Source organism: Prosopis cineraria, unplaced genomic scaffold, assembly GCF_029017545.1.
Source record: "Prosopis cineraria cultivar Desert tree isolate PC_DT_omini unplaced genomic scaffold, ASM2901754v1 PC3, whole genome shotgun sequence".
NCBI classification, from domain to species: domain Eukaryota; kingdom Viridiplantae; phylum Streptophyta; class Magnoliopsida; order Fabales; family Fabaceae; genus Prosopis; species Prosopis cineraria.
The window spans coordinates 44,988,555-45,011,242 of record NW_026555334.1 but is presented as its reverse complement, the minus strand read 5'-3'; the positions used below and the strand labels follow the sequence as shown (position 1 = coordinate 45,011,242).

At 35.8% G+C, this 22,688-nt stretch overlaps 3 protein-coding genes across 3 annotated transcripts; all 3 read right to left on the bottom strand.

Annotated features, from left to right (window-relative positions):
- Positions 1–3,140: 3,140 nt before the first annotated feature.
- Positions 3,141–7,377, bottom strand: LOC129306286 (cellulose synthase-like protein D5). Its single transcript, XM_054946788.1, has 3 exons — positions 6,255–7,377; positions 5,241–6,045; positions 3,141–5,146 (listed from the first exon to the last, which is right to left on the bottom strand). The coding sequence occupies exons 1-3, from the start codon at positions 7,193–7,195 to the stop codon at positions 3,374–3,376; spliced, it is 3,519 nt and encodes a 1,172-aa protein (XP_054802763.1). The 5' UTR covers positions 7,196–7,377; the 3' UTR covers positions 3,141–3,373.
- Positions 7,378–10,114: 2,737 nt separating this feature from the next.
- Positions 10,115–13,557, bottom strand: LOC129304579 (L10-interacting MYB domain-containing protein). Its single transcript, XM_054944286.1, has 5 exons — positions 13,399–13,557; positions 12,199–12,538; positions 12,007–12,100; positions 11,397–11,902; positions 10,115–10,802 (listed from the first exon to the last, which is right to left on the bottom strand). Exons 2-5 carry the CDS (start codon positions 12,238–12,240, stop codon positions 10,251–10,253), a joined length of 1,194 nt encoding a protein of 397 aa, XP_054800261.1. The 5' UTR covers positions 12,241–12,538; positions 13,399–13,557; the 3' UTR covers positions 10,115–10,250.
- Positions 13,558–17,396: 3,839 nt separating this feature from the next.
- On the bottom strand, positions 17,397–22,280 carry LOC129304947 (uncharacterized). Its single transcript, XM_054944798.1, has 6 exons — positions 21,608–22,280; positions 20,490–20,689; positions 18,602–18,887; positions 18,422–18,507; positions 18,241–18,332; positions 17,397–18,155 (listed from the first exon to the last, which is right to left on the bottom strand). The coding sequence occupies exons 1-6, from the start codon at positions 21,917–21,919 to the stop codon at positions 17,908–17,910; spliced, it is 1,224 nt and encodes a 407-aa protein (XP_054800773.1). The 5' UTR covers positions 21,920–22,280; the 3' UTR covers positions 17,397–17,907.
- Positions 22,281–22,688: the final 408 nt, after the last annotated feature.

Below are 22,688 nucleotides of genomic sequence, written 5' to 3'. Positions count from 1 at the left end.
GCATGAGTGATTGTAGAATCGTATTAGCAAGAGTTCATCTAGAGAAAGGAGTAGAGATAAAATCCATATGGTATTTGGTTGCTTATCATTGGAATAGAAAGTTGGCATCGCTGCCTACTGTTGAAATCAGGAAGTAGCCACTATCCCACTGTTTGTTGAGGGACTATCTCATTAGTTATCGAGGAAATCGAATCTAGCTATCTCCACTTGTTTGTCAAGGAGACTAGCTTAGGGATCACGACACCTCAAAAATTTGAGAGTGGGAGAAGCCATAGTCTAAGAGTAAGGGTAGTGACCTTGGCCAGGTTACTTCTCATAATTGGTGAGTTTATGTAGCATAATTGCTGAGCTTGGGTAGTCTATTCATACGGACGGAGCCCTATTTGATTAATAGCTTATGGTTTCAGTTAGAAGAAATAAAGAGGATATAAGGTTAGTTTGATCATACATATTATCCAACATGTCACATGGTTGTTAAGTTTGTGACAAGTCATGATATTTTAGTTAGCTATTATCACATGGTTGTTTTTATTGTGGCAATGTGCATTGTATATTTGATTGGGCCATTGTTATATAGTTGTTAGTATCGTGGTAATGTGCCTTGTGACTTAATTTGTGGAAAGATAAGATTATGATTATTTGTATGAAATGTCATGAGGTATTTGTGAAAATTATAACATATGTGATTGTATGCCTCATATTTGGTTTGTTCTAAAAAATGTCAATTAATATGTAATTGCATAGAATAGCGAAACCTTGGTTATTAAGTGGCTAAACTCACCCCCTCTCTTTCAATATTTTACAGCCTTAAGCTTGAGCGTTAAAATGGGAAAAGCTTCGAAAGTTTAGGAATCTATTTCCTATTGTAAATCCTCCCATGTCATGTTTTAAAGTGTAATATATGATGATAATGCCAACTAGGTTCATGTTTTGATCCCTACTTGCATTGTCATGATTTGCATGCGATTTGTATTTTTTAGGCCTTGAAATGATTGTATAATTTTGAGTAAGCTTCTTATAGGGCCAAAGCTTTAGTACATGCATTGAATCGAATTAGAAGTTACTATTTGAGTAATGATGATCATGTTTTATGAAATGTTATATCTCCTCATATATTTACGATTAAGGGGTTGAGAGCTATAAATGTGATTTTTGTGTTATTGGATGATTATGGTTATTACACAAGTCTATAATAATTCATTGAGTATAGTTTAAGTGTTGATATGGGCTTATGGCACTTGAATTGAATTTTAGACACTCAGGTTGTGTGTTTATGGTAAAGAGGAGGAGATTAATTTTGAATGTCCAACTTTTGATTAAAAAGATTTTAATATGAAACCAATGCTATTAGATAAAGTTAAGAAAAAGCTTTCTGTAGATACATAGATCATCTCAATCGGTCCTCAAAAGGAGAAATTGGGTGTGTTGGAATTTTGCCCCCAAAGCTTTCTTATGACAGAAAAGATGCTGTTAAATTTCATGTAATGTGCTGCGGTGCATAGTACCTATGCCACAATGTATGACATAGAGGAAAATGAGCCACGCTCACTGTAGACGCATCATATTGTTTTGCTAAAAATGATGTTTTTCAACTTCCTTTACGAACATTACAATACAATTTGGATTCCCACACTTTCGTAAAGTTGTCTTACTCTGCTTTTTGTTAAATATGTTTATATTGGAGTTATTTAAATTATGAAAACTTGAGATCTATTTTTATAATTCTTATGAACTTGGTAATTATTTTGGAGTTAGTCTCTTGACTACATTGATTTTTAGAGTTAATGTAAGAATAGTAAGGATGTGATATCTACATCAGAAATTGCAGAAGTTAAAGGTCTCATAAAAGTGAGAGTTGTGATTCTAATGGCATTCATCAATCGAGAGAAAAAAATAACATCATTAGATACCAAAATTAATTATGGATGCTGTAATTATTTTGAGAATCAACTGCCATTTTGCATTACTTTGTCCAAACTTTAAAAGAATTCAATCCCTTCTTCTTGTGTAATAACAAACAATAATCTTAAAGTCTCTCCCACCATTCATATACACATCAACTAAATGGGTCATGCAAGGCAAACAAGAATGAGGAGGGGATGTGCGATATAATCCACGAAGATGCCCACCCATACCACACCTCACCAGTCACTATCTCTATTTTAGAAGCAGAGGATGTATAGTAGTGATGATGGACCGCTGGCAGTAATGATTGGGGTTCAAGTGGGACCAAGAATGAGAGAGATAGGGAGGGAGGGAGGGGGGGAGGGAGATGTGAGATGCAAGTCGAATGTAGAGTAGTTGTTTATACGAGGGGTAAATGAGTCAATTCACCTTGAGCTTGCAAAGAGTTTTTAAATTATATTGAACCTTAATTATAAATTTTTATACTTTGGGGATCCTAAGTCTGCGATTGTTCCTTTTTTGTGTTGGTAGAAAATTGCAGGTGAGTTAGTGAGGTGGCTTTTTTTGTTTTTTGTTTAATGAAAAGGAGGGCTACGCCCGAAATTTCAAGTAAATTACATAGTAGGGGAATGGGATTCCAAACAATTTGAATAAAAAACAAGCTCCCATTCTATTTTAACAAGCAACTATTTCAGAATTTCTTTTAAAATAAAAATATTCTTGTCATTTTAGTTCTCCAATCTTGCACTATAAAATTATAATCATTTGATATTTTTTTTGCAAAAAAATTTGCTACACAGATTCTATAGTGCGATTTTCTCCAGTAAAAATGTTAATATATTTTTTGGCTACATTATTTTTATTTTGATTTCACAGTTTCACATACATTTTAATTACTGTGAAAATAAAAAAAATAAAGGCGATTTTCAATTACACATTATAAATGGTTGTATACTTAGATGATGAAAAAAAAGGGTCCTTTTCACAATAAAACTTTGATGGTTCGTTGAACTTTTTTGGTTTTATATTATTAACTTTAGCATTTTTAATAATTACAATACAACAAATTGTTCCCCAGGCAAACAGCTTTGAATTCTGAGGCTCTGCGTTTTGAATAATTTACGAATGGTTGACTATTTGACTGATTTTTTATAAATACAATACAACAAATTGTTCCTAGGCTCCGAGTTTTGAATAGTTAACGAATAGTTGACTGATTTTCGAACAGTTTAAACTTTAAAGATTAAAGAGCCAGAGATCATTCTTAGTTACTTCAAGTGTACAGATCATTCGTAGTGACTTCAAGTGTACATTCACAGGAAGTAGAAGAAAATATGTCCTGACTTTTCTTCGATGTAGACAGTGGTCTTCACATCATCAACTGGAATAGCACCAAGGAATTAATACAACATAAGATCATCAGGCCTAAGTAAATTCATAAAGTAGAGGAAGATGATCTTCCTCCAATTCAAGGGAACCGGAATTTTGTGTAGTCTTGTGACCCAGCAGGAGGGTTGATGTACACCCAAAGCAAAGAGACGATAATGGAGAGCAATCCGGACCAGACATAAACGATGGTCGGAACCTTCCCTCTCTTCCCCATCAACCCCTTTGCGAACGGGTAGAGATGGCACAAAACCCAGAAACTGAAGAACACCCCTCCTACCAGTCTGCTCCATTGTGGGAACGGGCTGTACACAGTCCTGGCTACACCAACAGCGATAGCAATCATGTTTACCATCATGATTGTTATTGGAGGGATCATTAAAAAGCTCCACTTCACCACATAGAGATCTGCAAACTCATCATCTCCATCCTCTGGAGTGGCAGACTTTGAGGTCAGAGTGAATGATATGTCTACTCCTGCTATCACCTTCAACAAGCCTTGCAAAACGGCAGCAGGATGGGCGCTTGTCCCACCAATTAACCAGAATTGTTCATTCCGCCACCAGTCATGTAAAGTGATTCCTGACCATTTGATTTCTAGAAGTGCAAGCAAGCACAGTGTGAGTGTGATGGCCAACAAGAACACCAAAAAGGTTACGCTGAGGGATTGCACTATAAACTGCCCCGAAAAGAGAGAAACCGCTGGAAGAAAGCAATAGACCAGCAGAAACATTGAGGTGAAAGGGTACATTCCCACGTTGAAGTATGCCACCCTCTGTAAAAACTTCATTCTGGGACTTGCAAATAAGGCGTTATTCCTTGAGAAGAAGATCTCAACGGATCCTGTGGCCCATCGAAGAACTTGGTGGAGCCTGTCTGTCAAATTGATTGGCGCTGTTCCACGAAAAGCATCCCTTTTTGTCACGCAGTACACAGACCTCCACCCTCTGTTGTGCATACGGTAACCAGTCACCACGTCCTCTGTTACAGAACCATATATCCATCCCACTCGCTTGCCCCACTCAGTTTTGTCCTCATAAAAGCAGGATATCACACTTATTGCCTCTGCGACAGTTGCAGCATCTAATGGTTCCCGTGGCACTGCAAGAGAACCTGCTGGCCTTCCTTGAGTTCCTTGTCCTTGCAAATCTTGAAGCAACCTGCCCTGGTATTCTGCCACAGGTATGGATGCAGCTAGAGTAGTAGAGTTTCCAAACCTTTTAGGGAGAAGCAGAGACTCAATATCCGCGTCTTCATCACTGGGATCACCATTGATTGGCAGAGGCACTTCATCTTCGTGCTTCTTTGACCTTTTGGGCTTTCTCAGAAACAACTTAATCTTCTTCCTGCCTAGCCATCCGTGATGTTCTGTAGCCCTAGGAGGGCTAAACCCATAAAGAGCTGTTCTTCTGAAAATGCAGCCTGTGCCCACGTACATTGGACCCTGTAAGCCGTCGAGAGCTCTCATACTCACATCAAAGAACACTGTATTGTGGTTTGCATATCGGTCACCGGGATCAATGCCCTCAAACCTCTGTGGGAATTGAACGTAACATATCCTGTCACCACCCCTGTCAAGCATAAAGCACATGCCTTCTCTGAGAGCCAATGAGTTGTGTATGTAATGATCACAATCAAGATTCAGAATAAATGGCCCATTCGACATTATAGCACTAGTGCGTACAAGAGCATTCATGGCCCCAGCTTTCTTGTTGTGATCATATCCTGGCCTCTTTTCACGAGACACGTAAACCAGCATCGGCAACCTAATATCAACTGATGTTGTATCAACCAAGTTCGCCCCATCTGCTTCAGCACCGTATTCTGGCTCCGCATTTGGTGGAGCTAACATAGCCTGTAGAAAGAGATGAAGATAAATGGCTTTATTATAACTCTGACACTAGATAACGACAAGCATTATGTGGAAGAACTATTAAGAATTAAATTACCTGAATTATACCGGCATGGTCCCCCCTTGAGTGATCCGGTTCTGCTGATGCCCAAGTTCCTGGCCAATGAGAACCGTCGGACATCCATGTTGCCTTGGGAACCTTAATGGGTTCGGAAACATTGGTGCCCAATTCCATCTGTTTCTTTTTAGCTCGCAGCTCCTCGTGAGCATTGTAAGCATCAGATCTTCTCCTTATTGATTCTGGCAGAGAATTTATCCTCACTTTAAATTCATCATATTCTCTCTTCACCTTTCTCCTCTCCCTTACAAAGTCTAGCCGTACCTTGTTTTTGAGAAAATCACCCTTCTGCCCGAAATATGCTTCAGGATTTCGGGGTTCTATCCGGTGCTTTCGACAAAAAGGAACCCATATTCTTGCAAAGCTAGCAGTCTCAGCTAGAGCTTCGAATGTCAACAGAGATCCACCGTCATCAGACAAGTAACAGGCAAGCTTCTCCACTGGATAATCAACAGCTAGGATCGAAAGAATGGTATTTGACGTGACAAGAGGAGGCTCCTTTTCTGGGTCTGCTGTAGAAACAAAAACATCAATCCCGGGAAGATCGGATCTCCCTTTAGGGTTTCGGAGATTTGGGGATTCAAACCTGTCCTTCAGGACAGAGAGATCAGTAACTCTGTTCACGGGACAGAGCTTAGGAAGCTGATCAATTAGCCATGAAAATGCAAACCAAAGCTCACAGGTAATGGACATTCCCCACAACCACATTGCTTCACGGTTGGGATGTCGAACCCTCCAAGTAAGAAATAAGCCAAGTGCAGCTAGACGCATCAGAATAAGTAATCTGAAATAGATGTTTGCATAAAAGAAACTATAAATGAGCATGATCAGAGACTAATTATGCTTCATTAGAATTCTTCTAAATGAAACTCGGACCACAACTTCAAAACAGAAGCAAAAATCCAATTAAAGTATTAAGTGCTACATTTGTGCTCAGAATAAGAATTGTCAACAAAAATTTGAAGAATGTGGGGAGCTAAGCATCGGATTTACCTGTACGGACTAATAATCGCGGCTGAAACTCCGACCTTCCTCGTTAATGGTTTCCTAGTTTTCTCTTCGAAATCTGGAGGGTTCTCAAATCCATTAGCACCTGATCCGGCGCCATAACCGTCTTTGGGCCACACAGCATTGCCATACCCGTATGTTCCTTTTGTTTCAAAGAGCCAGCGAGTGTGATCAAAATCAGGTGGATGGTTCTGCGCTTTAAACGATCTCACAACCGAAAGCCTCTTATCCAACTTGAATTCCGCCATAGAAGGCAATGGCAGAGCCTGGTCTTCTTCCTCAGATATCTGCCCCTCTTCATCGTCACTCATATACTTGAAAAGTTCTTTGCAACCGGGACATCGACCTCCTCCATTTCCAGCGCACTCCAAATAACAATCTCTGCAAATCTTAAACCCACACTCGCAAGGACCACCGGATTTGCTGTGCATTGCTTCCTCATCGCAACCTTTCATTGCGCAAACCGACCCAGATTTCACGGGCTCCTCTCGTTCCATGGAGCACTCAATGACATGCCCCCTGGTCACCGAATTGAATCCTCCCGTGAAAATTGTGCCTGAAATGTAACTTCTATCGGGCTTTCCCGAAATCTTGATGTCATCGGCAAGGCTAGTCTGTGACGATGACAAGGTCTGACGGTCAGGGGTGGGAGGAATGTGAACAGTGTATGTCACATATTCAGAACTAATTTCATCCATCACGTCGTCCTTCGAAATTGAGCAGCAATTGCCACCGCCTGATGCTCGCCTCCCGCCAGTGGAAGCTCTATTTCCTCTGCCACTAAGAGGGGAATTCGGATTGTTCGATACTGAAGCACGCGGAACAGGACTGGTTAGACCCATACTTCTACTTCCACTTCCTTTACCCGCCGACGACACAGTTATAGTCACCGGAGAAGAGGAAGGAGAAGCAGGCGTTTTGACCATCTTCGTCGGAGAAATTGACTCCGAGTTCAAAAAAGGAGGGTGAATGGAGAGAATGCACAAAATGACGTAATGATAAAACACGAATCGTCAATCAAATGTCCATAACGGATTGGTGGGAAATATTGAAGTGAACGATGATTGATAAGAACAGGGAGGAAGGAGGGGGAAGAAGAGAGAAGAGAATAGCTTGTGAATTGTGTGTGATACGAGCAACGGTAGAATTTGAATTTAACGGAAAAAGGTCGCCTATGATTTCAATGTAACGTTCAACTGATCTGGACCGTCGGTTGATTGAGATCATGGAGAAGCTTTCTGATGGAAGCTGTCCGTTTGATTCATGTGGTCCCTGCACGTCACGAGAAAAGTCAAAAGGGTATTTAACTTCAACGGTCTAATGAAACGAACAACCTTCGATGCCCCCCCCCCTTTTTTTTTTTTGGGAAAAAAGTTATAAAGAGTGTGCTTCCATCGTTTCGGACGGGCGAGGAAAAGAAAATGCTTTTGTCTACTCTTTAACGACCTTCCTGCCTTCCGCTTTGGTCGTTTGTTTAAAAAAAAAATGTAAAAGTTATTTCTCTTTGATTAAAATAAAAATTTACTTGGGATTTCATAGTAACCTGAGTGATGTGAATGGTAAAGATGAGTGGTGTTGAGTCATCAATAGTCAAATTTGACTAGTAAGTGAAGCAAAAAGAGTTAATTTTTTTAAAAGAATTTATATACTCAACTTTATACGTTTAAAGTGTTTATTAATTAAATTAAGATATATATATATTTTTTAAATTATTTATTTTATAATAAATTTTTATTATTAATATTATAATCACATTAAAATTCACATTTCTGAATTGGATGAAATAAAAGTATATTAAATAGGTAAGTTTTTATGTAAGTCTTGCCCTTAATTTTTTTTATTACATGACACGTTTTAATTCAATTAGATATCTTGTTGATAATTAGAATCGCTCAAATGCATCTCTTACATATCAGAATATAGTAAGCATTTTTACTGACGACATGAAGTTAGGCTTGAAATGAGAGGCATGTCTAGGGTTGATATCCAGGATACAAATTTCTTGTAATAATAGGGGACATATTTTTGCTCAAAAAAAAAAAAATAGGGGACATATTTTATATCCCCGAGGTTGGGCAAAATTGGGAAACCACGCACTAAGGAGCTGTTTGTTACGATAGATTTGGAAAAATTGAAGTGAAATTTTAAAAGTTCCTTTGGATTACAACTATAATCAATTTTGGGAGAATAACAAATAGGACCTTACATGAATATTAATATTAAATTAAGATTTTTTAATATTTATATTTTCAAATTTTAGTATTCCTTCTATTATATTTCAATACTAAAGTTTTTGTTTTAGCATTAATATTCTTACAAAGTCTTTACTTGTCATTCTCCCATTAATTTTATAAAAAATATCCAAAAAATTCTTGTTATATGGCAAGTTCAATCTACCTCAAAAGTCAAAATCATGATTTTCTTAAACATATTTAAACATAAATTATATATATATTTATATATGTTTGTATATAAATCAATTAAGAACTTAAAAACATAACTTTTTTAAAAAATATTTAAGCACTCTTATATATATATATATCAAAATTAATTATGAATTTAAAATATGATTATGAAGCAAATATAAAATACAGAACGCCAGCGGTAATGGTGAGTCTTTTTTGTCTTGAATCAAGGGCATTTTAACATGTTCAAACAAAATAACATAAATTTAACATTGCTTACTGTCATTGCTCTCCATCTTCCATCCATTTTTGTAATTGAAAATATAACAATAAAATCATTCAAATTATATAAATGATAATTTGATCTTTTAAAATATCATAATCTTATTAAAATTTAAAAAAAATATGTCAATAAATTTTAAAGTGAAAAAAATTATTTTATCTTTATTAAAAATAATAAGTCTCAACTATAATTTTTGTTTAAAGAATAACAACTTTTATTTTGTTAATCATAAGAGTTAAATAAAAAATCACAACTTATCAAATGTAATTTCTGTTATTGAAAAATAAATTCTCAAAATTACAAACCTTAATAACAACTTTTATTCTATAAATCGTAAAAATTAAATAAGAAATCACAACTTGTTAAGTGTAATTTTTATAATTAAAAAATAAGTTCTCAAAATAACAAATTTCAATCACAACTTTTATTTAAGAAATAATAATTTTTATCAAAAAATTATAAAAATTAAACAAAAATCATAACTTGACTATAAAGATAAAATGATCTTTTTAATTTAAAATTTATTGACATAAATATCTATAAAAGTTTTAAAAGATTATGATATTTTGATTGATTAAATTATCATTTATATAATTTAAAAAAATTTATTATTATTTTTTGGTTATAATTTAATCCTTATTAAATCATTGTCCCTATCCTCTCATGGAATAGTGATAAAGGTCCTTGTGTGTCATCTCTCATTAGAATTTCACTTTTGGGGTTGTTAGATTGTCCTTCCATAGTTTTGGTGCCATGATTGGACATTACTACGTTCATAACAACAAAAAAGACAACGTTATTTCATAAACACATAAACCCGAACAAATACTAGGTTAATAGTATGGCAATGAACTTCAAGGGTTTTTCTATAACATTCGATGAACATGTATGCCACTTCATTCCAATTTTAACCTCAAAATAAAAGTATCACTATAGATATAGTAAGCTAAACCTCTTAGGTAAGGCATGAATAACTTAACTAATTATTGAGTACTTGGTGCTCAAGCTTGTTGGGATGATACGCGTTTTGTATCGACTGTTGATTCCCCAGATTAGGCCATTGTTGGTGTGGTTTTATCTTTTATAACTCCAAGCTTTGCTTGCCTCTGTATTGCAAAAATAACAAAAAAGCCCTATTGAATGCTTGAAAGAGAAAATGACAAGGCATGGGGCCATGCTCAGCAAACACACTTTTTACAACTTTCTAAAAGCACTTTCACTATGTGGTTCCATGCAAAATATTTTATTCAAAAACACTTTTTAAAAATTAAAAGTACGTTATCCAAACACACCCTAAGCCTGCAAACGGAGCTTCCTAAGCAACCATTTCTTCCGTAGCTTAACATCCAGTGCCAGAAAAGTTCTTGCTTTCTTTCCATCCTCCAGAAAATCGCAAGCATCCAAAACCAGATCTTCATCCATGTCAGCCAAAGCCTGTACTGCTTGTATCGCAACCTCTATCGGTACCGAGTTATCATCACTCTTTTTTGTTGACAGAGAAGAAACAGTAGTCACCATCTCCTGGAGAGCACTAGCCATGCCTTGTTCATCGCCCCTTAGTCTTTTGGGACAAGTGGAATCGAAACACTTCTCTAATTGGCGCTTGTGTTTCTCTCCATCATGTGTTAACTCCCAGACATTACTACCTTGGTATTCAATATGATCGGATACAGCTGGAGATAGACCAGTTTCAGATGCCCCCATGCTCTTCTCTCCAACTGAATTTTGTTTATCTAAATCTTGATGCGGAGATTCTTTTTCATCAAAAGTTGGATCACATATGACACACAGTTCCTTAAAATACGGCACAGGTCGGGTCATAAACTGCCGCGCATCTGGATGAACCTGCATGCAATCGTTTCAATGGTCTTTAAACCTTGTACAAATAAAGACTAATATATTATCATTATAAGAATCAACATTGCTTAAGCTGTGCTTGGTAAAAATGCAACTGGGAATAAGGTTCCCATTGCATGGTTTTTCAGCAGGAAAATGAATGAAAAACGAAATGGCTAACATTTGTCTTTCATTTTCATCTGGAAAATTTAAGTAAATATGCACTGTCAAACGGGAATGAGATGCAGGCATTTTTTTTTTTTTTAACTGAATTCCTATTTGCCAACGTTTCTATCAAGGATACCCCATTCCAATCCATTTCCACCTCTGCTAACAAGCACACCCTATAAGCTTTTCATTTTTCAAAGAATTTTAAGCTGGCTTTACTTCGCTTTATATTGCCCAAAAAAGCTAGGAGAAGTACCTAGAACTACAGAGTTGGGCCCTTAGTAAATTGCTTTATTACTGAATCCAAACCCAACAATATCATCAAGGAAATTCATTAATAAAACCAGACAGATGATTCTCTATGCCAATATGATCAATTTCCTATTGAAAACAGCTATTCCAAAATCCAAATAGATTTCTTTAGTAGGTGTATACCTTGATGTAATCTTGCCAGAGACAATCAGCAGCAGTAACCATCTGCCGTGCATCATCCCAGACGAACCCATCCAACTGAAGTAGACTTTTAATAACATTATACTGCCTTCTTAGAGTTTTATATCGATTTTTAAGAATCTCTGCACTATAGTGAAAACCAAAATTTTCGTTAAATGATGAAATCATCTCCATCCATGCTTGTTTGCTGAATACACCATCAATCCGGTCTCCTTTGTGCACATGGGTAAGCATCAAGTTAATAAGATAATGGTCCATTTGGGGCTGCCAATAAGTGCGAGAACGGCTGAAAGAAGTGGCTGTTGTTTCCTTTGGCAAACTTAGCTTAAAATCATCATTTGCATTATCTGGTATAGAAACTCCATGGTTTTCTGCAACCTTTGTATTGTGAAGAACCTCATTGATATCCTCACTGACATTGTTAGATTGTCTGCCTATGGTGGCTCCATTGTCACCTGAATTAGATGACCCATCTGATTCCTTACCATCTAAGATTCATAATCACCATATATCGAAACATATTTCAGACCTCCTAGGGATCAAGCATGGGTTATATTAGTCCTCAACAATAGCAGTAACAAAAAAGAATTACCTTTTTCTGCAGTCAGTACATGTCCATAAATAGTACACAAGTCACTGAAGTAAGGAATACTTTTTATTCTATATGATCGGGCATCCGGATGTACCTGCCATTATCAGGCAGAAGACAATTATTGAAAAGCTTCATAAGATTTTTTTTTTTTTAAAAAAAAAAAACTAAGCACAAATGTCGATTTTTCATTACTTTGATGTATTCATCCCAAACGTTATCATCAGCGGTCACCATTTTTCGCTTCTCATCCCAGTAAAACCCTGCCTAGGCAAGAAGCGTTGTTACAGTCCCATACAAATTCCTTAATGTTTTGCGGCGATTTTTTAGAACGTCTTTTTCATACTGAGATTTGAACTTTGAATTGAACATTGAGGACATGTGCTTCCATGCTCGTTTGCTGAACAGATGATCATCAAATTTATTTCCTTTTCCAACCTGCTCTAACATCAGATCAATGAAATACCGATCCATTCCAGGTGTCCAAATTGTTCTTAGCCGTTCGTTACCATTTTGGGCTGGGACACCCATGTTTCTAGAGTGCAAGATACACAATGAGAATAATTATTAATCACTGAAAGTGAGAGTGCACTAAAAATCATAAATTACTTAAAATTCCAAAATTTTAAATTGATTGGTTAAAGACAAGGGAACCAAATTACATAGGTATTCTTTGGTATCAAATACATGTTATTGGTATACAGTTGACGATAGGAATCAAGAAATAATCAATGCATAAAGTTCTAAAGCAAATCTGCACAATGTTTATTTATTAGTCAAACTTGCCATCGCAACGCCCCGCCAGATGGACAAATGACAGTTTTCAGAGGGATAAAGCTTATCTTTATACGTCATTTTCCACAGATCCTAATCAGACTTAATAAACTGCTAACCTGGATCATAATTCTTCCAACAGACTCCTCCTCATTTCGCCCAAGAGTAATCTAGGCAGTCTAGCAGAAGAGGAATAAAGGAGTAAGGAGAGGAGAATACACACATTACTTCCCATTTGGATAAATTCCTCTGGTTCTTCTCCAAGCAAGAGTCAATTCGAATCAGGAGGTAAAACTTCGCGCTCTCCGCCGTTTAACAACTCTCAAAAAGAAAAGAGTAATATCCGTTCGGGTCCGCTCTCCATTTTTAATTGTGCAAACAAGTCAGACACAAACATCCAACTTCCTAGATTCTAAAAATCAATAGAACCATTGTTTGAGGTGACAGTGGATTGCAGAATCCAAAAAGCCATTAAGTTTGATTAAATTGACACGGAATATTGATAAGCTATAGAGGCCAAATTAAGCATACAATAAATCAAAGAATCGGCGCCAGGCGCTGCAGGCAGTATCGCGAAACATAAAAAGAAATGTGGCGAAGCGAATTAACAGGGAAAGGCACCTTGGACTTGGGAGTATGAAGATTTCTGAATGCGATAGTTTTCGCCTTGTCCTGCAAGTTCGGGGATAAGGTTTTCCTGGACAAAATTGGAGCCCCGCTGGCGATTGGTGGGATAGGGATACTACCTTAACCTTATTCGGGTTATTCTTGTTAGCAACTCTCTCGCTCAAGTTTTGCAATTTTTTAAAACTTCATATTATTTTTTTGCTATCTTATCTTCCATTAATAAAAATATTGATATTGATAAGTAGAATATTCCCTTTAGTGAAATAAATACTTAAATATATTTAAGAGAATATTTAAATTAAGGGTATCTAAGTAAAATATTATCAAATTTTACTATAATATAAATTTTTTAAAGATTTTTTATCAAAACTAATATTTTATTATTGAATAAATAAACACTCAAAATCTGATGCTGTGATGCACCCATCTATTCTATTTTATTATAATATACTAATAGTAAATTTAATAAATTTTTAGAAAGCATACAAATAAAAATTTTATAAAAATTATATTTAAAAAAATTTGATTAAAAGTTAAGGATCGTATATTACTTTGAGTAATAAAATACAGAACCTATTTATTTCAGATTATTTCATGAATAAATTACTTATTTTTTTAAAAAATATATTTTATGATTTTTATTTCATTTTTTTAAACTTTTAAAAACAATTAAAACCTGAAAAAAAATATTTTTGATTATTTTAAAATATTAATTTAAGTAATTTTTAAAAATAATTTATCACAATAGAAGTGAGAAAATATTTTTAAAAAATGGGTCATGTGAATATGTCATAGATTTTTAAAAAAATTAACTAATTAAATAATAAATTATTTTTTAAAAAATAAAAAAGATATTATAAAATTTAAAAATAACTAACTAATAATTATTTTTTATTATTGTAACTAAATATAAAATAATATTATTTTTTATAAAATCTTTATAAAATAAATCTCTTCATATAAATCTTTAAAATAGTTAAAAATTATTTATTTTTTAATCTTAAATAAAGATACTATGCACTGTGTCAATTTTTTTTTTTTTTACCAAAAGTATGTCAATTTCAAGAGCACAAAATAACTTTGTCTTTTAAAAACTACGTCACTTTCTTCCCTTATGAATGAGGATTCAGTACTTACTCAAAAAAAAAAATGTCCGCAATGGGTTGACTTTTTAAAAAAGCCGAATTTATATTTAAGCTTACTAACTATGTTTAAAGCTTCAAATTAATCTCTATAGGTTGACAATTATCAAAACAATTTCTTAACAAAATAATTTTCATTCTCAGTTTTATTTCTAATACTTTAAATTTAATTGTTATTCAAACACTCCCTTCGATCCTAAACGTAGGAAATATATAAGTGATTTTCCTAAATTTTAAATATTTGCCCAGTTAATTATTTATATGAAAAGTGTTAATTTACATATTTTTAATCATTTATATAAAATAACAATAATAAATACAAGAAAACAAAAAGATTAAAATTTTATATTTGGAATCAAAATAAATTTCTCAATCCGGGAGAGTAATCTAGTGGCGCCATATAGGCATGTCATGTATAGTTACCCAAATTCCAAAGACTTAATGTCAATAACTCAATCTATCGATGACTATATATGATCACAGTTATTCACCCAGTGTTTTAAAACTCAACGTTGAAATCATGGCGCAGCTGCACTAACATTCAAAAAGAGTCCATGACCTTATTATAGAAAATTCGCCTTTCTTTCAAAGTTGTCTTGTTCAACCGGCGTCTTTTCAGTGATACCATTAATCAAGCATCATCTGTAGACAGATGACTCCTGTGTTTAGTGTCGAAGATACACAGCAGGCCGAGATCACTTGTTTTTGACTCGTCCTTTCTTCATGGCCCCCTGGTATGGTTCAAGTCATTTAATGCATTCCTTCAATTTCAATTCTTCCAGAGACTGGCTGCATGATAATCGCTGCTCTTGGAACCAAGTAGATCCCAGAAAGGCAAGTCTGATGCCATATAACATGAACTGGAAGCATCGAAATCAACGAGTCTCTCAAAAAAGGCAACCTTGTCCTAATTTTATGCTACAGGATGATAGAAGAGTAATTCTTAAATTAGATGCACACAAGCAATATTTTCCAATTCCCATCACCGAAAGAAGACATCTTTCATTCCAAGAACCAATTAGTGGCATGTGAATGTGGAGGTGATATGCAGAGGCATGAGATATAAGATTGGAAAAATTGGTGAAAAGGACCTTGCAGAAAGAAAAATTAATCCCAAAGACCAAATGCAATTCAAGAACCAAATGTAATATTTTATTCATTAAAAAATATGTATAAATGATCAAAATAGCTCTCTCTTTAAACTAATAAAATTGAAAAAAAAATAAAAGCTACCTATTCAACGCATGCACCTTAAGTCAGAACCTTTGCACCCTAACTAGGAGCCTTGCACCCTCAGTCAGAAGCCTTACACCCCTACTCAGAAGCTTTGCACCCAAGTCAAAAGTCTTGCACACCTAGCCAAAAGCTTTAAATCCCTAGCCAGAAGCCTCGCACTCTAAACTAAAAACCTTGCATCTCAAACCAGAAGCTTTGCACCTAATTTAGAAGTCTTGCACCCCAAGCCAGATGCCTTGCACTCCCAACTAAAAGCCTTTCAGGCTAGCCAAAAGCCTTGCCCTCAAGCTAAAAGCTTATGGCTTGAGAGCAAGACTTCTAATTTAGGGTGCAAGGCTTCTAGCTTGGGGTGCAAGGCTTCTGGCTTGGAGTGCATGGTTTTTAGGTGGGGTGCAAGGCTTATGGATTGGGGTGCAAGGCTTCTGAGTGAGGTGCAAGGCTTCTGGTTAAGGTGCGAGGGTTTTGACTTGAGTGCAAAAGTTTTGACTTGAGGTGCATGTGTTCTGACTTAGGTGCAAGGCTTTTGACTTGGGGTACATTTGTTAAACAGGCAGCCTTTATTTTTTTTTAATTTCATTGGTTTAAAGAGATGAGTATTTTGATCATTTGTAAATGAATAAATTATTGCATCTAGTAGAGCTAGCTAGAGGCTCTATTCAAATAAAGGTTCAGGCTTTAAAAATTATTTTTTTAAAAGGAACCGAGTTTGAGAGCCTGACCCTAATAAGCCCTGTGAAAAAAGATTCAGGCTCAAGCGGCCCTCTAAGCCCTGATAAGCCTGCTTATCTTATATATATATACACACATACATACATACATATCTTTGATTAATAATGACACAATTTAGTTAATATTTATTATAGGTGATGAAGAAGAAGTTATAAAGATAATTGATATTGAATCTTCACCTCCATCTTTAATAAATATACTTACATATGAGGGATCTAATGTTTTATTTGTAGATGACGAGTAGGATTTGGGTTTGATTGATGAATATGTATTTTTTAGATTTCTAAATATGTTGTTTAATTTTTAAAATATTGTGATGATTTTAATTTTTTTTTAATTTCAAAATATTTTAATTAATTTATAATGTTTAATTTTATTTTAATTTTTTTGATTTTTTAAAATAAAGCTTCCGAGCTTGGTTTTAAGCCTTTTACATAAAAGTCGAGTCTCAAAAAAGAAGTTAAAAATAAAAAAATAGGCTCAAAGGTCCAACCTTTAAAGGCCAGGCCCACCCATATTCTCAATTATAACATTTGGTCCTTAAATTACATTTGATCTATAAGACTAATTTTTCTTTTAATAAAGTCTTTTTCACCAATTTTTCCAGTAAGATTTGGTCATGAGATCTTTCCATCTATGGTTGCACTCTCCTTTAGCACTGGCAAAAGTATTTCCATTAATTTATGGACGAATTAGATGTTACCTTGACCGACTGAGACTGATTGTGGCATATTAAACAACAGAAATTCATTACCTTGCCATTTGGTTTCCCTATCATCATCATCTTTAGAGCATAAGAGCTTATGAGAAAAACCTCGTGTAACAAGGGGGAAGGGGGGCTGCGGGTCTGCGCACTTCAAAAGGTCAAGAACACCAAGTCAGTCCTAATTTTTTGTCACCTTTGCCAAATTTCAATGTAAATAAATGCCTGAACACTCAGAAAATTGTACAGTCATAGGCTCCCTATACCAGGACTATGTATGTTTGAACTGCCCCACGAAGAATAAAAAAGAGGGGCATTATAAAATTATAAAATATAAATGTCTCCATAGCAGTTATATCATGCCGGGATATCATTAAGCAAATAGAATTACAGATCCGTATTGCCTACGAGCATTTCATAGATTTCGTAGACTCCAATGTAATATGGTCGGATAATCAACTGACTTCAAATCCCAACCAATGGTATAAAGGCAACTCTTCGCATCCAGTGTAGTAAACTGCAATTTTTATCATGAAACCTACCACAATTTTAAGAGGCTGAATCCAGATGGTTAGCAAGAGGATTTCAAGGAAGTCAGTAAGTTTTCAACATATTTCATCCAACACCAACGCGGGGTTCTCTGAAATGTGGAAGAACTTTTCAACTCATCCCCCCGGGGGGGCGCGGGGAACATCATCTCCATTGAGAGCTATGGCTTATGAAGTACTGGAAATCAGGAAGTTTAACCTGCAAACGCTGCAGCCAATTGTCAGCATCCTGCAATAAAGAGTTTGCTTGCTGCCACTCAGAGCCTCCATCGGGAGTGAAAATTGAACCCCTCAACTTATAGGAAGCAAGGGCGAAAACTGGGAGAGAAATCTTTGCATTAACACCACGGACCTTCTTGGCACTAGAAGCATGAAATTGTGGTTCAAATTTGCCTGCACCAGTCAGAAAGACACGGATTAATAAAACGGAATTTCTTCATTGATTGTGTATTTGTCAGAATGAATGAGATAAACATACTTCTTGAAAGAGTTGATAATGAATGGAAGGTTAGGAATGATGCATCCAAACTTCTTAGCGTTGAGCCAACAGGTATTCTATAAATTGGATACCTGAACCCATGTTCAATTCATCAACACAACAAATAACAAACAAGGAGATAACCACAACAGCAACAGTAGAACACATCATTTACGCCTACCAAGCCACTGAAAACCAACTTGAAGGCAATAGATCACAGCTTCTGTACTTCTTTAGATCTGGAAATTGGGAGGCAAGACTAGTAACCTAAGGAACAAAAAGAAATCAAGAGTGTCCAAGTCAGAACATAAAATAGAATTAAAAAAAAAAAATCCATTAAAACCTGAAAGAATGAACTTGCCTTGTCATAAACAGGTGGACGGAAGTGTGGTTGTTCTCGCTCAAAATATTCATACACAAGCTGCCCTGGATAGTTACAGACCTCAGTTTCATCACTCGAAGAACTCAGCGGTGGTCTATCTCTCACACTTATTCTGCTCAGTCTTTGAGAATTAACATTCATCAGGTTGCGCTGCATCCAAGCACTGTCAACACTCCCTCTGCCTCGCTTTTCTGTTTCACAGTCACTGCTACCAGCACTGCTTGTCTCCCTTGAAGACTCAGCATCACTGTCATCCCCAGGCCTCCTGATACAGTTTTATAGCAATAATTCACACATCTTTAGCATTGCAATGACATTAGAATGATACCAGTTTCAGGAAGAGTTAAGCATACAAACAACAAACAAAAGTCCAATGAGGCTACTACAATAAATTTCGTATCAACAAATTTAAAGGAAGATGTGAAGCAGCCTATATAATTTACGAAAAGCTAAATTAAAGATCATTACTTGTTAAATGGTTATAGGCTAAACCAATCAACAAGTGTCCTCAGAAGCACAAATCTTATAAACTATCTAAGCGGCATTATTCACCTAGCGTTTAGCAATTCACCCTTGTTTGTTCCCCTTGACTCAAAAACTTTCCATCCAATGTTGAGCATGTGGTCACTTACCACTCAAGCAACACCTCAAAAGGTACAGGCATAGTAAAACCATGATTGCATGGGTACTAACATTAATATATTTCCAGATGGTTTAGTAACCTAGTATGCCTGATGGAAAATGGCAGCATTGTATTCATCTAACCAAAGTATGAACCCTCACCCTGATCAGTTCTTAGCATTTCCTGTATCTTGGTTATAAATTTTTCCATAACTAAACATGCATAATAATTTCTTGGTTATATGACTGATAACAATGGTCTTATAATCCCAATCACTATATACTTCTGTTTATTAAAAGACTCACTTATCGTAATACCAAAGAGATTAAATTTTAGCAAAAGATACATTTGCCTTCCACTAACAAGAACTTAAGATTCTATATGTGGATGCACTGACACATATCAGAGGCCATATTCAGAATTCATTCATCACCTAATATCATTTTCTAGTGTGTCCATAAAGCATTTATTCTCCATAATTGATGCCTTGTAATTGAAGTGCCAGCTCAGAAACTCAACTCGGTGCCCAATTGATGCAATTTCCAAAATGTAAGGAAGCAGTTCCTCATACCATAATCACCCAGGTCGCATTTGGCATAAGTTGAACAGAGAACCATTACCCAAATTCTAGGGAGAAAAAGTGATTATTAACCTTGGCACTTGATTAGATTTAATGCATCGAATACAATTTGTTGAATGCAAGCCTCTTAATTCAATGAGAAAAATATTTGAAAGCAAGGTCCCTGATGGGCAAGATAAGACCAATGAAAGAAACAATATCTAAAACAAAGTGCAGCAACAAACGCTAAACCCAAAGAAAAATTTCATTGCCATCATAGTTGTATTAAGACAATGCTGTGCCTTATTGAAAGATGCAAGCTCCAAAAGAAAACAACTACTTTACATCTCATGGACTCATCCCCCCTCCCAAAAAAAGTAAAAAGTTCATGCTTAAAAGAAGTCAAGATTAGTTAAGTTCACAACTGGTAGATGCAAAATGACCTGAAGTTGAGGTGGGATAAAGACTTATCTTAACCATTTTGCATCATAAGTGGATTTAGATGCAAAATAATAATAAAACCAACCAAAGATCAACTTAAGGAGGGAGAGTAATGCAAAGTACAGAGTATCATGGAATTTAACCATTGATTAATCACTGCAAAGAGAATAAAAGAAAGACAGGCAGATAGACAGACAGAATGATATGGACTATGGAGAAAGAGTGGGGCACACAAAATGGCTGACCTTGGCCTATGCGGTTCAACATATAATTGAATGCCTGACAAATATGGGATATAATACTGCTTAACAGAATCGCTCCCATTCAGTAAAAGCGGCACTTCTACTCCATAAGCACTCCATTCTCTAAAAGATTCCCAGAGATCCCCAAGTAAAAAGAATAGATTCCCATCAGCTTCAGCTGTCCTCCATCCCCTCTTTTTTGGCTGTACACTCCAAACCCCAGCAGTTAAGAACATAAATAAATAAGACAATATGAACCCAATAAGAATGAAAAGCCACAGAACAACAATAGACATGACTTCTTTTTAATATAAAAGGTTTTTATTTAAATAAGAATATCTGTAATAAAGTAGGTAGTTGTAAAAATAAGAAAATCTGTTAGGGGAGAGAAACCTTTTCATTTCCCTATGTCATTTATGAATTGTGCTTGATAAATGAGTGCATAGTGAAGATACTGGCACCAACTAAAGCCTGGCAACAAGTGTAACACCAAATCATTTTCCTTTACAAACTAAATTCAAATGAAAATGGCCATTAAGAAGTTGTACATCCTTCCATCTTGGTAATTTGAATTAAGAGACCATCCATTGAGTGGCAACATTCATCCAATCATTCCTGCTGCGCTGGAAGCATTCCTTGAGAACTTGGATTTAAAAGATTATATAGTATGTGTTTGGACCATCAGCTAGAATCTGGATAATTAGCATAAGCTTTTCAGATTTCAAATGCACTTTTGAGGGAATTTCGAGGTAACGTTTATGATAAGCAAAAAATGAAGCTTTTGCAAAAGCACATCTGAAACAGAAAAACAAACAGACCAGTCCGACCCTGACAACTTCTGGCATTATGATGTAGCTCGAACGTAAGCCACCAGTCAGTTGTTCTCGACTTAAGATTAAAATTAGGAAACAGTCAATATATTTTCAAGCATGAGAACTGCATTTCACTACACTCAAAACTATTTTGCTTCTCCGCCATCTAATGTCTGAGCCAAAGGGCAAGTCAAATATAAACAAAGTTCGCATAGGGAGGTCAGAGTCTTGGCTGCTAAAAGATAAAGAAAAATCAGAAATTTTCTCACGCTTTTCATTATTTCTATAGAACAAAGAGTCAGACAGTACCTCGGATAAGAACTGAACCGGAACCAAGGGGGTGACTGATTCCATGAGGCGATCCAAATTAGTCAAATTAGCAGTTCTCGGCGGCGAAGAAGAGGAAACTGAGTTGGGCCTCGACAATGACGACTCGTCGGAGTCGTTACGGGCTTCGGCTTCGACCGGGTCTACTCGGGCAGGAGACTTCAACCGTCTTTGCAGCTGCTGCTGATGCTGCTGTTGCAGTACCAACTGCTGGTTCCTCCGAACAGCCGGAGGGTTGTAGAAGCGGTCAGAGCCGTGAGTCCGCGTCACGGCAAAGCCCCCCGAGTTAGACATTATTGTAATTTACGGAAATTTGCAGGCGCGACCGCGTGAGATAGGAATCGAAGAAGATTAAACAATAAATATATAGAAAAAGGAATTTGTATTGAAAATTTAGATAGTGAAGAGACTAGGGAGTGGGTTTAGAAGGGGTTTTAGGGCCAATTCTGCGTCGGATGACCATGAAGAGGCATGGAAGTAAATCAATAAGGTTTGTTCCTGGGTTGGAAGTTGGGATTTGGAAGAGTTTTTATGAAAGTGAAGGTGGTGTTCTGGAAACAGGCCACTTTTTTTTTTTTTTTTTATATATGTTTGGGACGAAATCTACCTTCCCTACCGTAACTCTCTGCTGCCTTTGAACAAATTCTCTCTCTGAAATGCCCTCCCACCCCTCCTCCCGCTTCTGCCCTTTCATATATTCTTTATTTCTTTTTGAAGTTTATAGTTCTCCAGTGTTTTTATAAGGGATAATGACAATTAAGGATGTCGTCAAAAGATTGATATCGAATCAAAATTTTTGGAGTTTTCTGATGCTGAAACGTGAGAGAAAAAGATTTAATTATAAAAAGATCATATTTTTTTATAAAATCCTTATTTGTCATTTTCTCCTAAGAAATTGAAAATATTTTGCCTTTTTGATCATCCACATCATAATCATCAATTTTATAACACCTAAATTTAAGTCAAATTAGAGTCAAATTTTAATTTAAAAATTGCTAAAAATTCTACACAGCTATTTAATTTATTTTGTAAGTATGGAGTGCAGGTTCCATCAAAAACATAT